This window comes from Odocoileus virginianus, chromosome 11 (genome assembly GCF_023699985.2).
Source record: "Odocoileus virginianus isolate 20LAN1187 ecotype Illinois chromosome 11, Ovbor_1.2, whole genome shotgun sequence".
Lineage (NCBI taxonomy): Eukaryota > Metazoa > Chordata > Mammalia > Artiodactyla > Cervidae > Odocoileus > Odocoileus virginianus.
Window position 1 is genome coordinate 9,813,938 of NC_069684.1, and position 18,948 is coordinate 9,832,885.

Sequence of the window (18,948 nt, forward strand, 5' to 3'; positions counted from 1 at the left end):
CTCTCTCTTCCCTTCTAGTCTTCTGTTTCCTTGTCTGGGCTCTCACTTTTTGGCCTGATCCTGACCACGCCTCACCTACCAGAAGCCCGTCCGGTGCCTCCTTTTACCCTGGTGCTCTTGGTCCACTTTGCGTGAGTGAGTGTGGCTCTGGCTGGGGGCCCTCTCCACTTTGCGTGAGTGAGCGCGGCTCTGGCTGGGGGCCCTCTCCACTTTGCGTGAGTGAGCGCGGCTCTGGCTGGGGGCCCTCTCCACTTTGCGTGAGTGAGCGTGGCTCTGGCTGGGGGCCCTCTCCACTCTGCGTGAGTGAGCGTGGCTCTGGCTGGGGGCCCTCTCCATTTTGCGTGAGTTTGAAGAAGACCCAAGGAACCTTGTGGTTCCCGGCTGGGTGCAGACCAGCCAGCCGTGGCTCTCTTTTCTCCTCTGATCTAAGGAGTTGTCTGCAGTCGGGATTAGATCAGTTCTGAGCACCCGCGTGAGCTACGTTGTAAGAATCCAGGGGGCAGGGTCAGATGGTCTCCCCGCCACGGCTGGTGCTTTATCTGGGATGGGCTCAGGCGGGAGCCGGGCTGTGAGCGATGTAAGTGAGCAGGAGGGGCTGTCTGCCCGAGTGAGTCAGGGAGCATCTTGCTCAGCCAGCGTCTGGCTCCTGCCGCCTTCCTGGCCCCCAGCACGTGGTCCCCGAGGTCAGGCCTCTGCTGACCCCCGTCCTTCCTCCTAAAGACAGAGAGCTTAGCGGAGAGGATTTCACAGGGCGCTGCACACGTGTCCCATCTTCCCCGGAAGAGGCTCCCCTCTCTGCTACCGGCAAGAAGACTCCCTGCGGACTTGTGTGTTTTCCCTGAAAGGAAGGGTGCTGGCAGATAAGAACCGCCTCTTTGTTTGAGTGATCTCTCTCAGTTCTTTCACAGAAGATGAACTCCCTCCGTGGCATTTTCCCAGTAGAATCGTAAAGTAATATGAGGGATAGAAGGTAGCACCAGCCTCCAAGGGTCAGGCTGACAGCCCTAGCCTAGGGAAGGCCGTCTGGTTCGGTGCTGATCGCCGCAGTGGGAACTCGTGTGTGGAGCTCCCTGTGGCCCAGAAACGTAAACTCTTGCCAGAGTCAACCTGGACCCCCAAGAGCTGAGCCTTTCTGGATGTGACTGACTCCTCACAGAACATTCCAGAAGGTGATGGAAATTAGAACTTAAAATTGCCTGCCCCACTTCTACTTGGGACTTCCCTGACAGGTAAAGAATCTGCCTGCAATGCAGGAGACACGGGACACATGGATTTTATCCCTGAGTCGGGAAGGTCCCTCGGAGGAGGAAATGGCAACCCACTCCAATATTCTTGCCTGGGAAATCCCATGAACAGAGGAGCCTGGCGGGCCACAGTGCTTGGGGTCACAAAGAGTCAGACACGACTGAGCCTCTAAGCAGGTCCCCTCTACTTAGGACGTGGTCTTCACAAGGATCGTCTGGCTGGAGGTTAAATAGGATAAACCTGGGGGGAAATACATTTTGGGGGCACGTTTGCATGTGCTTTACATGTAACTGGCTCTTTCTCCCATAAACCGTGTAGCACACTCTCAGTCTTGAAGGATCTTCTTTTTCATTTTTCTCTTCGCTGACCCGTTGTGATGGTCACTGACCTAGATGGGTGACTGCAGAGAGGGCCGGAGAAACGAAAACACGCCCCGTTCTGCCGGGATCAGGTTCCCGGTCCCCTGCCATTGGCGTGGGCTCTCTGTTCTGCCCTCTGACCAGCCTTTTATTCGCAGTTCCATGGGGCTTTCTAGTGCTTTGTCCTGGACGCAAGGGCTGGTTCTAGGGTATGCAGACCACTCGGGGCCAGCCCTGAACTGGGCGTGTTCTCAGCTGGGGATGCAAAAGGTGACTCCTCCCTTCCCTTCTGTCAGCCTCACAGCGTTGGCCCACAGGAGTATTGGCCTTGCACAGGATTCTGAGAAATGAAGTCTCTAGCTCTGAGCTCTGTTGTGTGGGGTGCAGCCTTCTGAGGGCGAGGGTGAGGTTTCTCTCTCTCTTCAGGCAGCCATTTACAGGAGGTTCTCCTCCCCAGCTCACTTTCAGGGCTGATAACTGTAAGGGACTGAGAAAGGATGGTCAGGCAATTTTTTATTAATTATTATCTTACTATGGGTTTGTCTCACTCTATGCACTAGATGTATAAACTAGATACAAGAACAGGGGGGACATCTGGGCATATAAATAGAACTTTTGCCAATTGCATTCTACTTTTACATTCTTCCCTGGTGGCTAAAGAAAGGTAAAGAAAGTGAAAAAGTGAAAGTCGCTCACTCGTGTCCAACTCTTTGTGACCCCATGAACTTTACAGTCCATGGGATTCTCCAGGCCAGAATACTGGAGTGGGTTGCTGTTCCCTTCTCCAGGGGATCTTCCCAACCTAGCGATCGAACTCAGGTCTCCCACATTGTGGGCAGATTCTTTACTGTCTGAACCACCAGGGAAGCCCAGAAGATAAAGAATCTGCCTGCAATGCAGGAGACCCAGGTTGATTCCTGAGTCGGGAAGATCCCCTGGAGAAGGGAACGGCAACCCACTCCAGTATTCTTGCCTGGAGAATCCCATGGACAGAGGAGTCTGGCAGGCTACAGTCCATGGCGTTGCAAAGAGTCAGACACGACTGAGCGACTAACACTAAATATACCAGGAATCTCACTGCTTGAATGAAATCTTTGGTAAAGGGAAAAACCACTTCACAATGAGACTGTGGAGACCTTTGTTTTCCTCTTACCTCCAGGGTTTTGTACATTGTATTTTTAAAAGCTGAGCGGGCCTGTATTTTTACGGGTTATTCTTATGGCTCATGCTGGTAATTTCCCAACGGTTGAGCCTCTTAAAATCATCCCCTGGCCACCCCCAAGAACCTCCAAGCCATCAGTCCCAGATGGGGTGACTCTGGATAACATCTGTGGTCAAGACCTGGCCTGAAATCAGAATCGCCAGGGTGGAGCCCAGAATCTGCTTATTACAGACTCCCCAGGTGGTTGTTAAACACGCTCATGTCCTAGGGGCCAAGCGCGTCTGTGCCAAGACAGGAATCCCAGCTCTTCTTGGGAGGGTGTGCAGTGCAGCAATGAGGTGATCATTGCCTCCCTCTGCAGCTGCCTGTAGGGGCACACATCTAACCTCATACTCCTCTCCTGGGCTACACGTTCAGGCTTCATTAGCACCTCCCCAATGCACACTTTTTCTGTAGGATTTTGTTTGAGGCAGAAAAGAGAAACAAAGCAACTTTTCTTTAGGTTCAGAAAAAATCAAGATCCAGTGTCAAGAGAGCCTGCTATCAGAGAATCTCCGGTCCCCTTCAGAGTGAGCTGATGTGGGCTTGTAGGTCTCTGAGACCTTGTGGGCCACCAGCTCAACCCCAGGTTGTGGGTAATGGGGTCAGTCTCCTCAGATTTAACATCAATGTCAAGTGTCAGTCAGACATGACATGGAAGAGATGTCTCCCCCGTAAACTCTGCTGCGGTCCGTATGCTTTGAGAAACTGCTGCCGTCTACCTGCCTCCATCCCTCCATCCCTCCGTCCATCAACCTACCCTTCTGTCTGCAGCCAGCCAGCCAACCTTTCATTCATCCGTCCACCTATCCTGTCTTCTATTTTTTAATGTTTATTTTATGACTTACTTGGTCGTACCTGGTCTTAGTTTTGGCATACAGGATCTTTAGTTGTGGCATGGGGGAATCTAGTTCCCTGACAAGGGATAGAATCCAGGCTCCCTGAATTGGGAGCATGGAGTCTGAGCCACTGAATCGCCAGGGAAGTCCACATAACCACTGTTCTGTCAACCCCATTCTCCCTTCCTTCCTTGCATCCACCCTCTTATCCATCCATCTGTCCACCCAGCCATTCACTTATCCCTCATATTTAATATTTGCTAACTGGAATATGTTGGACTTGTGCCAAGCTTTAGGGTGATACAAAGATGAGAGATAAACAGTCCCAGCTCTCAGTTTAGTAGGTGAATTAAGACATGTAGTCAACAAAACAAAATACAGAGCATATTGAAAAGAGCTATTCTGAAGGTCTGGGGTGCTTTGGGGCCTAAAGCAAGGCAGGTCAGTGAGGAGGAAGACGCTGTTGGTGATATTCCGGCTACCGGACACCTGGACAGCCCCGACTCCCTCATCCCTTCGAGAAATGAAACATAGCTTCCTCTGCTGGATTACTGGGGCCTTTGGAGTTTTCTGTCACTTCCTCTTTACATACTTCACACAGATACAATCATACAGGGACCCAGTTCTTTGAAATTAGGAAGATGAGACCGCTGAGTGGGTAAGTGGTGCATGGTCTATGGACCAGGAGACTGTGCTTCTGTCTAAGAGCTGTCATCTTTCTCTCCCACTCTTGGTCCTTTATCCCAGTGCTCAAACATTCTGGTCCTTGAGGGGTGAGGGTGGGGCTGCCCCAGGACCAGGTTGGCAGTGAGACTGCGGTCTGGGCCACTCTGGACAGCCAAGCTCAGTGGTGGAGACTAATACAGGGGTGGGGGAGGCGTATGAAATTTGTCTTATGTGGCCTTTTTCACTTGCTCCCTCGTAACATCCCTTGTCCTGGGTTAGTGGGAGGGTACTGTGGATTAGGGACACTAACCTCACAAAGGGTTTCCCAGGTGGCGCTGGTGGTAAAGAACCCGCCTACCAATGCAGGAGACCCGGGTTCGATCCCTGGTTTGGGAAGATCCCCTGAAAGAGGGCATGGCAACCCACTCCAGTATTCTCGCCTGGAGAATCTCCATGGACAGGGAGAGGAACCTGGTGGGTTACAGTCCATGGGACCGCAAAGAGTCAGCCATGACTGAAGCGACATAGCATGCATGCATGCAACTTCCCAAAACTACCTCTTGGAGAGAGGAATGGAGAATTTAGGAATTTTAGTTCTGCCAAGTGCTTTGCCAGCCTCCTGCGAGGCCAGTTCTCCCCTTTTCCTCTGTATTCCTGCATGCTGGGCCTAGCGTGGAGACTTGTGGGTTGACACACAGACTGAGTGCATAATTAAAGGAGCCTGAGATCCTTCCTTGTGCTCTACCCTACAGGTTAATGGAAACAGCGAAAGAAATGACTCGGGAGTCCCTGCCTATCAAATGCCTTGAAGCTGTCATCCTGGGCATGTATCCTTTCAAGGGATGTGAGTTTAAATGTGCTCTGTAGATGGTAGCATCACTCTGGAGCTGGTTGTGCCTTTCATATCCTAGGTCCTCAGAGATGACGCTCGTCATCTGCGTGGAGGAAATTGTCAAGCTCCCCTGGTGCTTCTCTTAAACTTTCACCATCTGGACTTGAGCCAAATCAGAGCTCGGCTGCTCGACCATCTTCAGTGTAACCTGTGAGCTGAAGCCTGCTTCGAGGCCAGCTCCCAGGCCAGACGCATTAGTAGCGAGAAGTCTAGCTTCGGGGGGACAAGTGAGAGCGTGTGTGTCATTATTTTTTGCATTAACCTGGCATTGCAACAGTAAGGACACTCCCATGGGATTATTCAAACCCATCTTCAGGAAGAATTCTCAAAGTGGACTGTGGAGAGGCAGTCCACCGTGTGGTGTAGTGTCTGGACCCTACAGGATGTAAGGCTGAAAGCAGAGTCTGGACTCTTAACACTTCCCATTCCATTTTCCACTAGGCTCCTGGATTCTCAGCCTGAGGGGAAATACGGTCCAGAATAACCGCGATGACCCTTGACTTCTTAGTGGTGGCGGCAGTAGAACGTGATCTGGTAGAAAAGCAGAGAAACTCCCCGTCCCGGGACGGACGGCTCGAGTAAACCAGCCAAGGGAATGCAGCCAGACATGAGCTTGAGAGGTGGTCCCAGGTTAGGACAGGTAGGTCCTTTAGTGCCGTGCTGAGAAGGGTGACTTTTTCCAAAGACAGCAAGCAGCCCTGCCGAAACCTCTGGAGCAGAGACGGGACATGATGAGCGTGCACTCTGGAGAGACAGTTCTTGGGCCGGACGGAAGGATAGCCGGGGACGGTGAGACTGCATCTTTGAAGCCAGTGAAGAGCCATTCCCTGAGGGGGATGGCGGTGCTTGAACCATGGTCTTGGCCATTGGGATGGCTTTGAGGGGACAGTTTCAGAAGATCTCAGGGACCGAGAATTAGGCGGCATTGATGCAGAAGGAAGTCCATGAGTACTACAGGTTTCTGGATCAGTCAACAATCTGTGGAAGATGGGCTGAAGGAAGGCGAGAGACTCAGGTGCAGACTTGAACTCAAGACGGTAGCCGTGAAGGTCGAGGAGGGGAGTTGGACATGTCTTCAGCCCCATGCGGGGACTCATGTGCGGAGCTGGAGGAGAGAGGCCATGCCTCTGCATTTCTGGTGTGGCAAATTGAGTGATTGGGTAGTAATGCCACCGTCCACGGGGAGGACTTACGGGGAGGGTCAGAGTTATGGGGAGGAGAGTTCAGATATGGACGTGTCGAATTTGAGGTGCCTGTGGGGTGTCGAGTCATGTATTAGACCGCGGAGCTCAGGAGGAGGGTCCTCGCTCCTCCTTGAAATAGAAACTTGCGGGCGGTGGGCGTTTTAGGGGTGGTCGTGGTTTCAGGGATGACATCCCAGGGTTTTCTGCTCTAGTTGGATACAAGGAGCCTGTGACAGAGACTGAGGAGGGCAGTTAAGAGAAGTGGAAGGAAAACCAGGAGAGAGAGGAGACACAGACATCAGCGGGAGGCTTCAGACTGGGGATGGTAGGCTGGGTCTGGGCTCTTTTCCTGGCCCTCTGGACATCTTCACGGGGAAGGGAACTTTGCTCCTCTCGTCTGCTGACCGCTGTCTGGCCGGATCTGAAACACGACTGTCCACAGATGCCCAGGCTCGGGCCTGAAGAATGGGAACTTGAGCCTCGTGGAGGCCCTTGCCCACCCCTCTAAGGCATACCTCCCCGCTGCTCCCCACCCGGGAGATGGACACGTCTGGGAGCCCAGCAGGAAGGCAGGGTGGGGGTGGGGACAGCAGATGGCTCCAGGCCCCACCCTTTGGAGGCAGGAGTCCACACAGCTGTTGGGCAGAGCCTCCTGTGAGCTTAATGGGCGAACAGTTGTCAGGGATTTGCTGGTGGTGGGTGAAGGAGCCCCTCGCCGTGGGCACCAGCTGCCTCCAGACCCTGTGCTGGTGGGGGTCGCGGGGCCCCTGGATGGAGGTCGTCTGGTGTCACACAGTGGTCCTGTACGCAGTAGTCTTGTTGCCACGCAATTGCATCAGTCCAAGTGGAAATTAGCTTAGGTTCCTGGAGTTGCTTAAAACCCTTGGGGTTGGGGGGCTGGACCGGTTCGGAGGCCAGCCTGCTCTGGCTCTCTTTTGTTCTTACCATTGTGTCATTTCAGGGAAGTGGAGGGAGGGTGGAGAAATACTGCCGAACTCAGGGAAATTTGACTCCTGCGTAGACAAGACACAGAGCTGGATTCTAAAAGTGACGGCCTCTTTGTCTTTGCTCTGTCAGCATCCCTGTGACCTGCTTTCCTCCGGGACACAGCCAAGGGTGAACTCAGGTCGTCCGTCTGCCTCCCACGGGTCCTTCCGCAGGTCCTGGGGGACAAGGGGTGCGCTGGTGACTCTCAAACAGGTCGACTCAGCTGCTTCTTGCAACCCTGTGTCCATCAGCTTGTCCTCGTTTCTCGTGTTTGACGTGAGCGCGGAGTTCAGGATTCATTCGTAAAGGGCCGCTTCTTTTGATCTTGGTTTTGTGATCGTGCTGGAGAGAGAGAGACTTGGGGGTCATGGCACTTCTTTGTGGGGGCCCCATTGGCCCTACTAGGGCTTAATCCTGGAGCTCAAGTGTAGGGTTTCTCCAGTAACACTGTATTATCAGAGGCAGGGTAGGCATCGCCCCAGCAGGCTGGGTGCTGGGCCGAACCTCCCTGGGCTGGGGGCACTGCTTTCTTTTCCCGAGAAAAGCTCCGGCTACTTCCTGGTCCTCATCCACACTTCCTAGCCCCCTCCCTCTTCTTTCACAGAGAATCCAGGTCCCACTGATTGCCGGAATGATGGAGCCAATCTGAGTGATTGATGACTCGTCACAGGATGGGCTAGTGGTCCCTCCGGTCACTCCCCACTCTCTCTTCTCCCCTTGACTGACTCTTCTTGTCCTGTAGGAATCCTGGTGTGGTCACACCAAGGCCCCTTCTCTGCTCTCCCTGAGGTTGCTGGGATTCCTCTCTCTCAGCATGGATCGCAATGGGGTGGGTTTTTTCAGTTTTACTGAGATAAAATTGACTTAGAGCACTGTGTAAGTTTAAGATGTACACTGTAATGACATATATATTGCAAATGCAGGGTTTCTAAGAATTGTGGTGACATATTCATAACTTGTTCAGTTCAGTCGCTCAGTCGTATCCGACTCTCTGCTACCTCGTGGACTGCAGCAGGCCAGGCTCCCCTGTCCATCACCAACACCCGGGGAGCTTGCTTCAGCTCATGTTAATTGAGTCGGTGATGCCATCCAACCATCTCATCCTCTCAACCATGTTATCCTCTCCCCCTGCCCTCAGTCTTCCCCAGCATCCCCTAATGTGTCAGCCCTTCGCATCAGGCGGCCACAGTACTGGAGCTTCAGCTTCAGCATCAGTCCTTCCAGTGAATATTCAGGACCGATTTCCTTTAGGATGGACTGGCTTACATTTACCATTTTTAACTATACAATTCAGTGGCATGGAGGACATTCACGCTGTTATACGGCCATCTCCACTGTCTGTCTCCAGTGCCGCCTCTTCCCAACTGAAATGCTAAGCTCATTAAACAGGGTCCCCAGCCCTGGACGACCACCATCCTACTTTATGTCTCTGTTACGAGTTCAGCTCCTCCAGATACCTCATGAGGTTGAATCATACAGTGTCTGTCCTTTTCTGACTGGCTTATTTCACATACATTAATTTCCTCAAGTTTCTTTCCTGTTGTAGCATATATGTGCTAGAATTTCCTTCCTTTTTAAGGCTGAACTATTCCATTGTATGTATATACCGCACATTGTTTATCCGTTCATCGCTTGAATAGACCCTTTGGTTTTTTCCGCTTTTTGGCTCTCGTGAGGAATGGTGCTGTGACATTGGTGTGCAAGTATCTGTTGGAGTCCTTGCATTTGGTTCTCTTGGGTAGGTACCCAAAGTACGGTTGCGGGGTCATATGGTAATTCTGTGTTTAATTTGCTTGAGGAGTTGCCGTGCTGATGGTATTGTGTGTCTCCCCGCTCCCCCCTGCCGGCTCCTGGCCACACCTGTAGCAGGGGGATCTTCCCCAGCTGAGGATCAAACCCTTGCCCCTGGAAGGAGAAGCATGGAGTCTTAGCCCCTGCACCACCAGGGAAGCCCCAGTGTTGTGTCCATGTTGAGTCTGTCTCTCTCTCACACTTTCAGGGAAGAGCTGTGTACTTCATCTTTGACTCCACAGCCCTACCTAGCAGTCTGTCTGGCGTAGGAAGTAGTGTTTGTTACGCTGACTTAACTGAGGAGTGCCCTTGTTCCAGCCCCAGAGAACTCGCCCCAGAAAGCAGGGAAGAATTTATGTAAGAAGACCCAGAAGGATGTGATTTCACTCCCTTACTGCCAGCTAACCTCACATGATAAAGTGAAGAGAAAGCAGGTAACCATTTTTATAGAGAGGAGCCATCTGTGATTAAATTGAGGTCAGATGACAAGACTTCTTCCTTTTAAGGGTACCTGGATTAGCCCTATACCCTGTGTAGTCCTTTTTAAAAAAAAATTATTTTTATTTGAAAAATTTTAATATAATTTTAAAGGTTACTTTCCATCTACAGTTATTACAAAATACTGGCTCCATTTCCGGTGTTGTACAGTACATTCTTGAGCCGGTCTTACACCCAACAGTTTGTTCCTCCCCACTTCCCATCCCTATGTTGCCCCTTTCCCCTTCTGGTACCTACTAGTTTCTTCTCTGTATCGTGAGTCTTGCTTCTTTTTTTTATGTTTACTAGTATGTTGTGGTTTTTGGATTCCCCAGGTAAGTGATATCCAATGTTTGTCTTTCTCTGTCGAGTGCAGTCCTTTTAAGCATAAGGAGATGTATCCTCACAACGTAAGGTTCATCCTTTCAGCAAGCATTAACCAGACACTTCTGTGTGCTAGGCCTGTGGGATGCCCAGGATGCAAAGTAGAACTCCTGCCCTTGTAAGATACAAACACATCCACACAGTGCTGGGCGAGTAAACACAGAGTGCTCGGGGAGTTCTTGCAGGGGATGGGGAGACTCCATCCACCCTGAGGAAGGTCAGGGAAGGTGTCAGCCAGGAAGTGAGGCTCTTCCAGTCAGGGTGTGGCCTGTGTGAAAACAAGAGAGTCCATAGCATCCTTACCACTCATGTTTCTTAGGAGACCCCAAAGATCTCTGCCAGGTTTAAAATCCCTTATGCTATAAGGCTGACATGCAAGAAGCCAAAAAAGAAGTTATACTAAAATAGGGACATGAGGTCTATACAGTGGGTTTAGTAGTTTATTTTTTGAAAGTTTCGTAGGTCACTTGGTCTCATAGCTTTGTAACATGTTTGTTGTTATTCAGTCACTAAGTCGTGTCTGACTCTTCGATTCCATGGACTGTAGCCCACCAGGCTCTTCTGTCCTCCACTGTCTCCCAGAGTTTGCTCAAATTCATGTCCGTTGAGTCGGTGCTACTATAATCATCTCATCCTCTGCTCCCGCCTTCTCCTTTTGCCTTTAATCTTTCCCAGCATCAGAGTCTTCCAATGAGTCAGATGTAATCTAAAGGTCATTTAAAATTTTCAGTTATATTTGACTTCATATTCTGGGGGAATACATGTGCTGAGGGCAGTGGGCATAGATCTGTGGCTTCTTTATGGTCTCAGGGTGTATCCTGCAAAAATGTCATAGGTTGGGAATTCCCTGTCGGTCCAGGGGTTAGGACTCTGTGCTTTTTGCTGCCAAGCATACAGGTTCAATTCCTGGTTGGGGAACTAAGATCCTGCAAGCTGTGCAGCCACAAAAGTAAATCATCATGGATCAGCTGTAGGTCAGTGTGTGGGGGAGATGAGACAGTACAGAGGATGGTGAGCAGGAGCTGAATCATGGCAGACTTTGCGGAGGGATTTGGACTAAGTCCTGGAGAAGGTGAGAGACACTGAAAACTTCAGCAGAAGAATGATATGTGCCTCATTATGGCTTCAATAGATCTTTCTGGTCACCATGTAGAAAGTTAATTGGAGCAGAGATAAGAAATGGTGAAGACAAGTTCCCAGAGAGTAGAGAACTGTACCCCCTAACCAAGTATTAATACTTACCCTGTACAAGCCAGCTTCCTAGGCGGCACCAGTGGTAAAGAACCTGCCTGCCAATGCAGGTAGATGTAACAGACACAGGTTTGATCCCTGGGTTGGGAAGACACCCTGGAGGAGGGCACGGCAACCCACTCCAGTTTTCTTGCCTGGAGAATCCCATGGACAGGAGAGCCAGGCAGGTTACAGTCCATGGGGTAGACATGATTGAAGCGACTTAGCGTGCACTCATACACCAAGCCACTATGTTAAGAGCCTGGCTTGTTACTTATTTTAGCAAAAGCCTGGTGACACCAGCAGTTTTCAGCAGAGTGTATCTGAATTTTTAGTGTCTCTCTTCAGAAGAGCTGGATCGGTGAGTCACCATAGGCACACCAGGACCGTCTAGAGACTTGGAGATAGACTTGAGGATGTGGTGCCTCTTGTCCATCGTTGCAGCGTTTGGAGTCTGTGGGGCAGTTACTTGAAGCTGTAGGCTGTGGAGTTGCTGAGCCCAAACTGAGTTAATAGAGATTGGATGGCTCGATCCCAATGATCCAGTCCGTGGAGAGAGCTGAGTTGTGTCACCAGGTGATTTGGGAACTAGGGGGGCCCCGGGGTTCTGATGCTGCAGGCAGCTCTCTTGGCACTGGGTACTGCAGCCAGTACCCAAGGCTGCTGGCACGGGTGTGCCAGGGCCAGTGAGAGGCGCAGACAAGTCCAGGTGTGACGCATCCTGACACCATCCCGGCGCTTCCTTTTCCATCAGTTGGTCTGTGTCTTCTCCATCGCCACTGCCTTGCTTTGATCCTGGTCATCGTTTCTCCCCGCACCGATGGGGAGGCCTTCAATTTCTGGTCTGCTCCACATGCCCAAGTCATAATTAATGACTGAGAACATCACTCCAGTGACATAAACCTACTTTTAATAGCTCGTCATCCCCTGCGGAGCACCAGGTTAAAAAAAAGTACCTTGAGATTGTTGTGTTTGTATTTATTTAATTACTAAAGAAGAAAGGAAATCTCCGCTCTTTGTCCCATATAAATTTAGTTTGGTGTGCACCAGATAGCAGGTATGTCAAAGATAGTGAGTGAATTCCTGTAAGAGGATTGATCTGGAAAGATGAGGTCTGGGCCTGCTCAGAGGCAGAGGAGTGGATCCCCTGACTGTGTGATCCATGTCCCCTTCCTGGGAGTCCAAGTTCTGGTATCTTCAAGGCCTCCTTTCTCTTCCTTGACTCAGATTGTCTTAAGATACTTAACGAATGGACAGCCTTCCATCGAGCGATTCCCCATCAGCTTTAAAACCTATTTCTCAGGAAACTACTTTCACCACGTTGTGCTGGGGATTTACTGCAACGGCCACTATGGCTCGCTGGGCATGAGCCGAAGGGCTGAGCTGATGGACAAGCCACTGACCTTTCGGACTCTGAGTGACCTCATCTTTGATTTTGAAGACTCCTACAAGAAGTATCTTCACACGGTCAAGAAGGTCAAGATTGGACTCTATGTCCCCCACGAGCCTCATAGCTTCCAGCCCATCGAGTGGAAGCAGCTGGTCCTCAATGTCTCAAAAATGTTGAGGGCTGACATAAGGAAGGAGCTGGAGAAATACGCCAGGGACATGAGAATGAAGGTGGGTACAAGGGAGGCAGATACGGGATGCAAGACCGTTCTTTCATTTTCCCTCTCTTTCTCTCTCTTTCTAGACACGTGCCCCGTGTTTCTGAGATGGTCAAAAGTTTCTCAAGGTTATCTTGCTTAGTAGCCACCCTTTTAAATAATTTTGGGGACTTCCATGACAGTCCAGTGGTTAAGACTCCAAGCTTCCACTGCAGAGAGCATGAGTTCAGTTCCTGGTCAGGGAACTAAAATTCCACATGCCACGTGGTATGGACAAAATAGAATAATAGTAAAAAATTCATAAAGGATTTTGTAAGGCGAGTGCAGAGAAAAAGAGAGTGAGCCTGGCAGTCGGGCAAGAAAAGGAAATTTATTAGAGGGAAAAGAGAGGGTGACTGGCTCTTAAGGAGAACCAGCGTTCTCCCTTTCTGATGGAGCCCTTCTTATACCCCACCAATGAAAAATTCTCTGAAGGGATGGTCACATAGCTGGAGGTCTGGAATCTGGTGGTCTTGCAGCTTTGAGAAGATAGGCACCCGTGAGATAACAGGATGCCATTTGGGCAATTTGGTCAGTCTCACAGATCACTGTGATTTATCCTTTGTTTGCGAGGTCAACATAACGAGCCATCTTATCAATGAGACCCCATGTGGACCCTATCAGATTTGATTTTTTGACATGGACAATTTAAGTTTCTTTGCATATACTACTTTAAAAACCAGAGCTAAAGTCCATGTGGGTTTTGTAGCTGAATCAAAGTCTTGGCCTGTAGTTCCTTGAGTTTTGTGAGTTAATCTAAACTGTTAATCACCGTATACTAAGGCTCCAGTTTTGTTCTGTTTTGTCCTAGTAATAAGAGTGGGCAATCATCTCAGTTTCCGTGAGACCTCGGGCTTTCCAAAGACATGAAACTTTCAGCATTTAAAACCAAGACAAGGACTTCCCTAGTGGTCCAGTGGCTAAGAACCTGCCTGCCAGTGCAAGAGACATGGGTTCGATCCCTGGTCTGGGAAGATTCCACATGCCACGGGGCAGCTAAGTCTGTGCCCCGCAGCTACTGAGCCTGAGCTCTAGAGCCCGAGAGCCCCCGCTGCTGAAACCTGGGTGCCCTAGAGCCGGCGCTCTGCAACAGGAGAAGCCACCGCACCGAGTGGGCCGTGCACTGCAGCTCAGGATCGAGCCCGGGTCTCCCGCATTGGAGGCAGACGCTGTAACCTCTGAGCTGCCAGGGAAGCCCGCAGCTGGAGGGTAGCAGCTTCCCTGCTTGCTGCAACTCGAGAAAGCTGGAACGCAGCAAAAATAAATAAATAATGAAATTAAAAAAAAAAAAGTTAAAAAAAGCAAAACCAAGAAAGTCTCAGGCAAACCAGGATGAGTGGGTCACCCTGCTGTATAATTTATCAGATTACACCGAGTCACGTTTTATCTCTGGTTGGCTTTGTGAGTTGCAAAGCCCTTGGGCATAAAATGCTGACCTGGTGTCACAGTAGCAAACAGAGGAGCACACGTCTGCTGTAGTTTCTATAAACGACGCTCATCAGCGCTTCTTCCATCCACCGCGTCACTGGCGAGGGGACAGGGTGCCTGCTTGTCCTGGTGCCTCCAGGGCTCGTGGAGTCACTGAGGGCTGTGTCTACACCGAGGCCCATGGGAGGAAGGGATTATGCAGAATTCCTGCTTGGTTGTGTTTAGCATCTGGGGACTCGTCATCTTCACTTGGTAGGACTTGGAATGGAGATTTTTTTTTTCTAGCCGCACCATGAGCATGTGGGATCTTGGTTCCCTGACCAGGGATTGAACCTGGGCCCCCTGCAGTGGAAGTGTGGAGTCCTAACCACTGGACTGCCCGGGAATTCCCTGGAGTGGAGATTCCTGATCGTTTGAACCCACTGTGTGCATGCGTGTGGGCTTCCCAGGTGGTACTAGCGACTAAGAACCTGCCTGCCAATGCAGGAGATGTCAGAGATGTAGAAGACAGTTCCATCCCTGGAGCAGGGCATGGCAACCCACTCCAGTGTTCTTGCCTGGAAAATCCCATGGACAGAGGAGCCTGGTGGGCTACAGTCCATAGGGTCACAAAGAGTCGGATACAACTGAAGCCACTTAGCACGCATGCGCATGTGCATGTATGTGGGGTGGAAGGATCCAAGGAAGAACAAACTGGATTCTGGGGCAACATGGATGGGACTTTGTCATCACAAGAGGGCGATTTACTGAGCAACCAAACAGCCCCAGGAGGCTGAGGCACTGGGCTGTCTGAAATGGGGGATGGGGCACAGGGTCATCCTGTCATCCTCGGGGCAGTGGCCCCTCTGCTTCTTGTGGTGACCTTCTGACACCAGGTCAGAATTTTATGCCCAAGGGCTTTGCAACTCACAAAGCAAACCAGAGATAAAACGTGACTCCGTATAATCTGATAAATTGTACAGCAGGGTGACCCACTCATCCTGGTTTGCCCGAGACTTTCTTGGCTTCTCTTTTCTTTTTTTAACTTTTTTATAATTTCATTACTAATTTTTTTATTTTTGGTCGTGCTGGGTCTTTGTTGCTGCCCTCCAGCTTTCTCTAGTTGCAGCAAAGTGCCTCATGAGAGAGGCCCCTGGGTGGCGCAGACCTCCTCCCGGAAGTCTTCCAGCCCAGGGCCTTGGGCAGCTGGGATGACGAGTGGGCGGGGCTGGGATGCTGGACTTTGGGAAGGCACAGAGGGTCCCTGGGGAGCCAGCGTGGTGACTCCTCCTGTCTCCTCCAGATCCTGAAACCTGCAAGTGCCCACTCTCCAACCCAAGCGAGAAGCCGGGGGAAATCCCTGTCCCCCCGCAGGAGGCAGGCGAGCCCCCCGCGACGGCTCGGCAGGCGAGACAAGTCGTGAGTAGTATCCTCCCCTCCCCCCGCCATGCCCAGCTCAAGGCCCAGCGCATACACTCTGGGCTTGGCATTCGAATCAAGTGGTGATCTCCAAGAGATGGGCCTCTCGCGCGGGGGACATCTCTGATAGAAAGGGGGTCCCCCATGCATGTCACCCCCAGTGCTCTCACCCTCCTGACGGTCAGATGGAGACACAGCTGGAGGGATAAGCCCCAGACGCTGAGAGATGGAGAAGAGCCTGAAGGAACCCTGGCCTTAGAGTTAGGAAGCCGGGGTCTGGAGCCAGCTCGGCTGCTTACGGAGCTGTGGGGCCTTAGACATGTCATGCAGCCTTTCTGGGCTCACATTCTCTCACCCCAAAAATGAGACCGTTAGAAGGGATGAACTTGCCTGTTAATAGAACCATAGCCCTCTGTGCCCAGTAGAAAGCGCGATCGCCCTCCGTGGATGGTGGCATCAGAAACAGCGCTCTGCCTCCCCTCTTTCCTTGGCTGGCTGTACCCTCCTCTGTTTTAGCCTCGAATCTGGCGACTCCTCGCCTCCTACTTAGATCAAAGTGATCCACTTAAGAAATGATAGATTGAAAAAAAAAAAAGAAATCATAGATTGGAGGTGCTGAGGCTGCCCAAAGAAGCCAGTGATATTCCCCTGGCAAATACCTGGGCCTTAAGTACGCTGGGACAGAAATACTGCCTTGATGAATACCAGCAGCCTGCTGTGTCTGTCACACGGGTTCTCACCGTGGGGGTGACCCAGGGGTGCAGGGCACAGAGGGGCCCCGGCGCGTCTGCCCGTTCACCTTGCAGCCCTGGCAAATGCTTGGGGGTTGTCTTAGTTTCCTTATGTGTCAAAGGGGATCAGAATGCTTTTCCTGCCCATCTCACAAGGTGCTGTAAGCTTAGGTTAGAAGGTGTGATAAGAGCGATTTGTGGATGGTGAACTGTGTTACACCACATGTTGTTACTGTCACGGCATTCCTGTAGTGGGAAGAGAGAGTTTTAGTTTTCCTTTTCAGAGGAAGGAACCAGGGCCCAAAAGATCTTGTGCTGTGTCGTGTAGTTGGCCAGTGACATAACTGGGGCTAGAACCCAGGCCTCTTCACCCTGGGAAGGTGGTGGGGGAGGAGAGCGTTGCTTCGGTCTGGGAAGAACAGGACAGGATGGAGTATTGTCATTTTCAGGGAAGTTTTCCTGTTCATCTCTGTGCCACCTCCCACTGCCAGTCCCAGGCTTCTGCACCAACAGCCAGGAAGGTCTTGGGACTGGAGCCCAGGATTTGAAAGGGGAGGGTTGAGTGCTCCTATAACTGAAGGTCAGAGTGGTTTCTTTTTTTTTTTAATTTTCATTGGAGGATAATTGCTTTACAGTATTGTGTTGGCTACTGCCGTACAACAACGTGAATCAGCCATAAGTATGTATGTCCTTCTTCTTGTGCCTTCCCCCCTCCCACCCCACCCCACCCCTCTGAGTAGGACATGTTGAAGTCCCTGTATTATACAGTAACTCCCAGTGGTTTCAACGTAGGCTTGTCCTTTTAGAGAGCAGGATGGCTTTTAGACCTGTCATACACGGCCTCTGACCCTGTTCCTGCCCCTGATGCTGGGCAGCACCCTTGATCCTGACCCACCCTCTCTGTCCTCTCTGGTTCAAACATCCATTCATTACTGTCACTGAACAAAGCAGCCGTTGTCTCAGAGGGCTATGGACCTGGAAGCCCTTCCCAGAGGGTCACGGGGCAGAGTGTAAGGGGCCCTGCCCAAAATGGGAATCTATCTGGTGGCCCCTGGAGTGGGGGAAGGGTAGCCTTTAATCTGTGTGGTTATCCTGACTGCCCGTGGAGGCCTGAGTCCTCTCCTGAGGAGCTCTCAACTCTTCAGCATAAAGTCTTGCTCTCCCCTCAAGACTCTGGCTTCCAGGGCCCAGGAAAGCCTAGGCATTCTGTCTGATTGGATTTGTGCACAGGATGGCAGTCGTTGGTTTTTAAGGCAATTCCTGTTAGGGTCATTTTACTTAGATCCACCGGAGCTTTGCAGTCCAAGGCAGATTGCGTTTTTAACTACAAAGAGTTACCGTGATTGCCCAGGGATGGTAAAGCCCATACGATCTTAGAAGCTTGTTGTAGAGACAAAAGTCTGAATGACAAGCGGCTGGTGATGGTCATGGTGTTGGTGCTGGTTTGAGTGGAGAAAGAAGGAAATTTGAATTTGGACCGTGGGCTTTGAGGTGCTTCTTAGGCATGGAGGAGGGGATTGGGGGGAATGTCATAGAAGTTGCTGAAATTGCAGATGTGGAGTTCAAGGATGTTGGGGAATAGAGATCCTGCCTCTAGAGCCATCTACTTGGAAGGGACAGTTGAAACAGCAGCTGGATCAGTTTTCCAGGAAAGAAAGGAGAAGGAGGAAAAGAAGTGATGTCAGAGTCCTGAGTGTGTGAGCACAAGACCCAGCATAGGAGATGGGGAAGAAACAGAGAGTGGGAGAAAGGGTCAGTGTGAGGGCATCCGCCTGTGCGCACCGGGACAGCGCGGAAGGACTTAGGGGCGATGAGGAGGTAGAAGTTGACACTGTATATCACGTGGCTCTGATGCTGCTGGGAGGGAGGCCGAGTCATCTGGTGGGAGTGGGGAGCGGCTTATCAGTACAGGGTGAAAAATGGGCATACAGGGCCCAGCTGAGGAGAGATGGAAGGATTGTATAACTCTGTTCGCAAGGGCTTCCCTGGCGGCTCAGATGGTAAAGAATCTGCTTGCAATGCAGGAGAGCCGGGTTCTATCCTTGGGTCGGGAAGATCCCCTGGAGAAGGGAATGACTACCTCACTCCCAGTATCCTTGCCTCCAGAGGAGCCTGTCCATGGGATCACAAAGACTTGGACGTGAGTGAGCGGTTTTCGCTTTAACGCTTGAGCACCAGGAGGCAGGCCTGTTAACACAGATTGCCGGGCCCCTCCCCCAGCGGTTCTGATGCAGCAGATCTGGGCGGGGTCCTGAGAAGGTGCCCTTCTAGTAAGTCCAGGGTGAGGCTGATGCTGCTGGTCTAGGGATGCCACCTGGAGCGCCAGCATCTGGTCAGTCGTTGTGGGAGAACCAAGTTGGGGCTTGACCTTCAAAAAATAACAGAATGTCAAGTCTCGAAGGTCCTGGATCTTCTGAGAGGGGCAGATGAGGCCATCGAGCGTGGATCAGGGGCTCAGCCCTGCCTAGTCCTGCCTGGGCCCCTGGGTAA

General features: G+C 51.3%; 1 protein-coding gene across 5 annotated transcripts in view; it reads left to right on the forward strand.

Moving 5' to 3' along the window:
- The window catches only part of VASH2 (vasohibin 2), a 40,403-nt gene that overhangs the window by 8,889 nt on the left and 12,566 nt on the right, over positions 1-18,948 (forward strand). For 3 of the 5 annotated variants that reach the window (XR_011490239.1, XM_070473919.1, XM_020890473.2), the window contains 4 exons: positions 4,246-4,302; positions 5,063-5,137; positions 12,494-12,875; positions 15,612-15,727. Coding sequence is in view for 4 of the 5 variants with exons in the window: in XM_070473919.1 (XP_070330020.1) it covers positions 4,246-4,302; positions 5,063-5,137; positions 12,494-12,875; positions 15,612-15,727 (630 nt within the window). In the remaining variant the exon portion in view is untranslated. The remainder of the gene's footprint in view (positions 1-4,245; positions 4,303-5,062; positions 5,138-12,493; positions 12,876-15,611; positions 15,728-18,948) is intronic. The other 2 variants (XM_070473920.1, XM_070473921.1) reach the window with 1 other exon arrangement.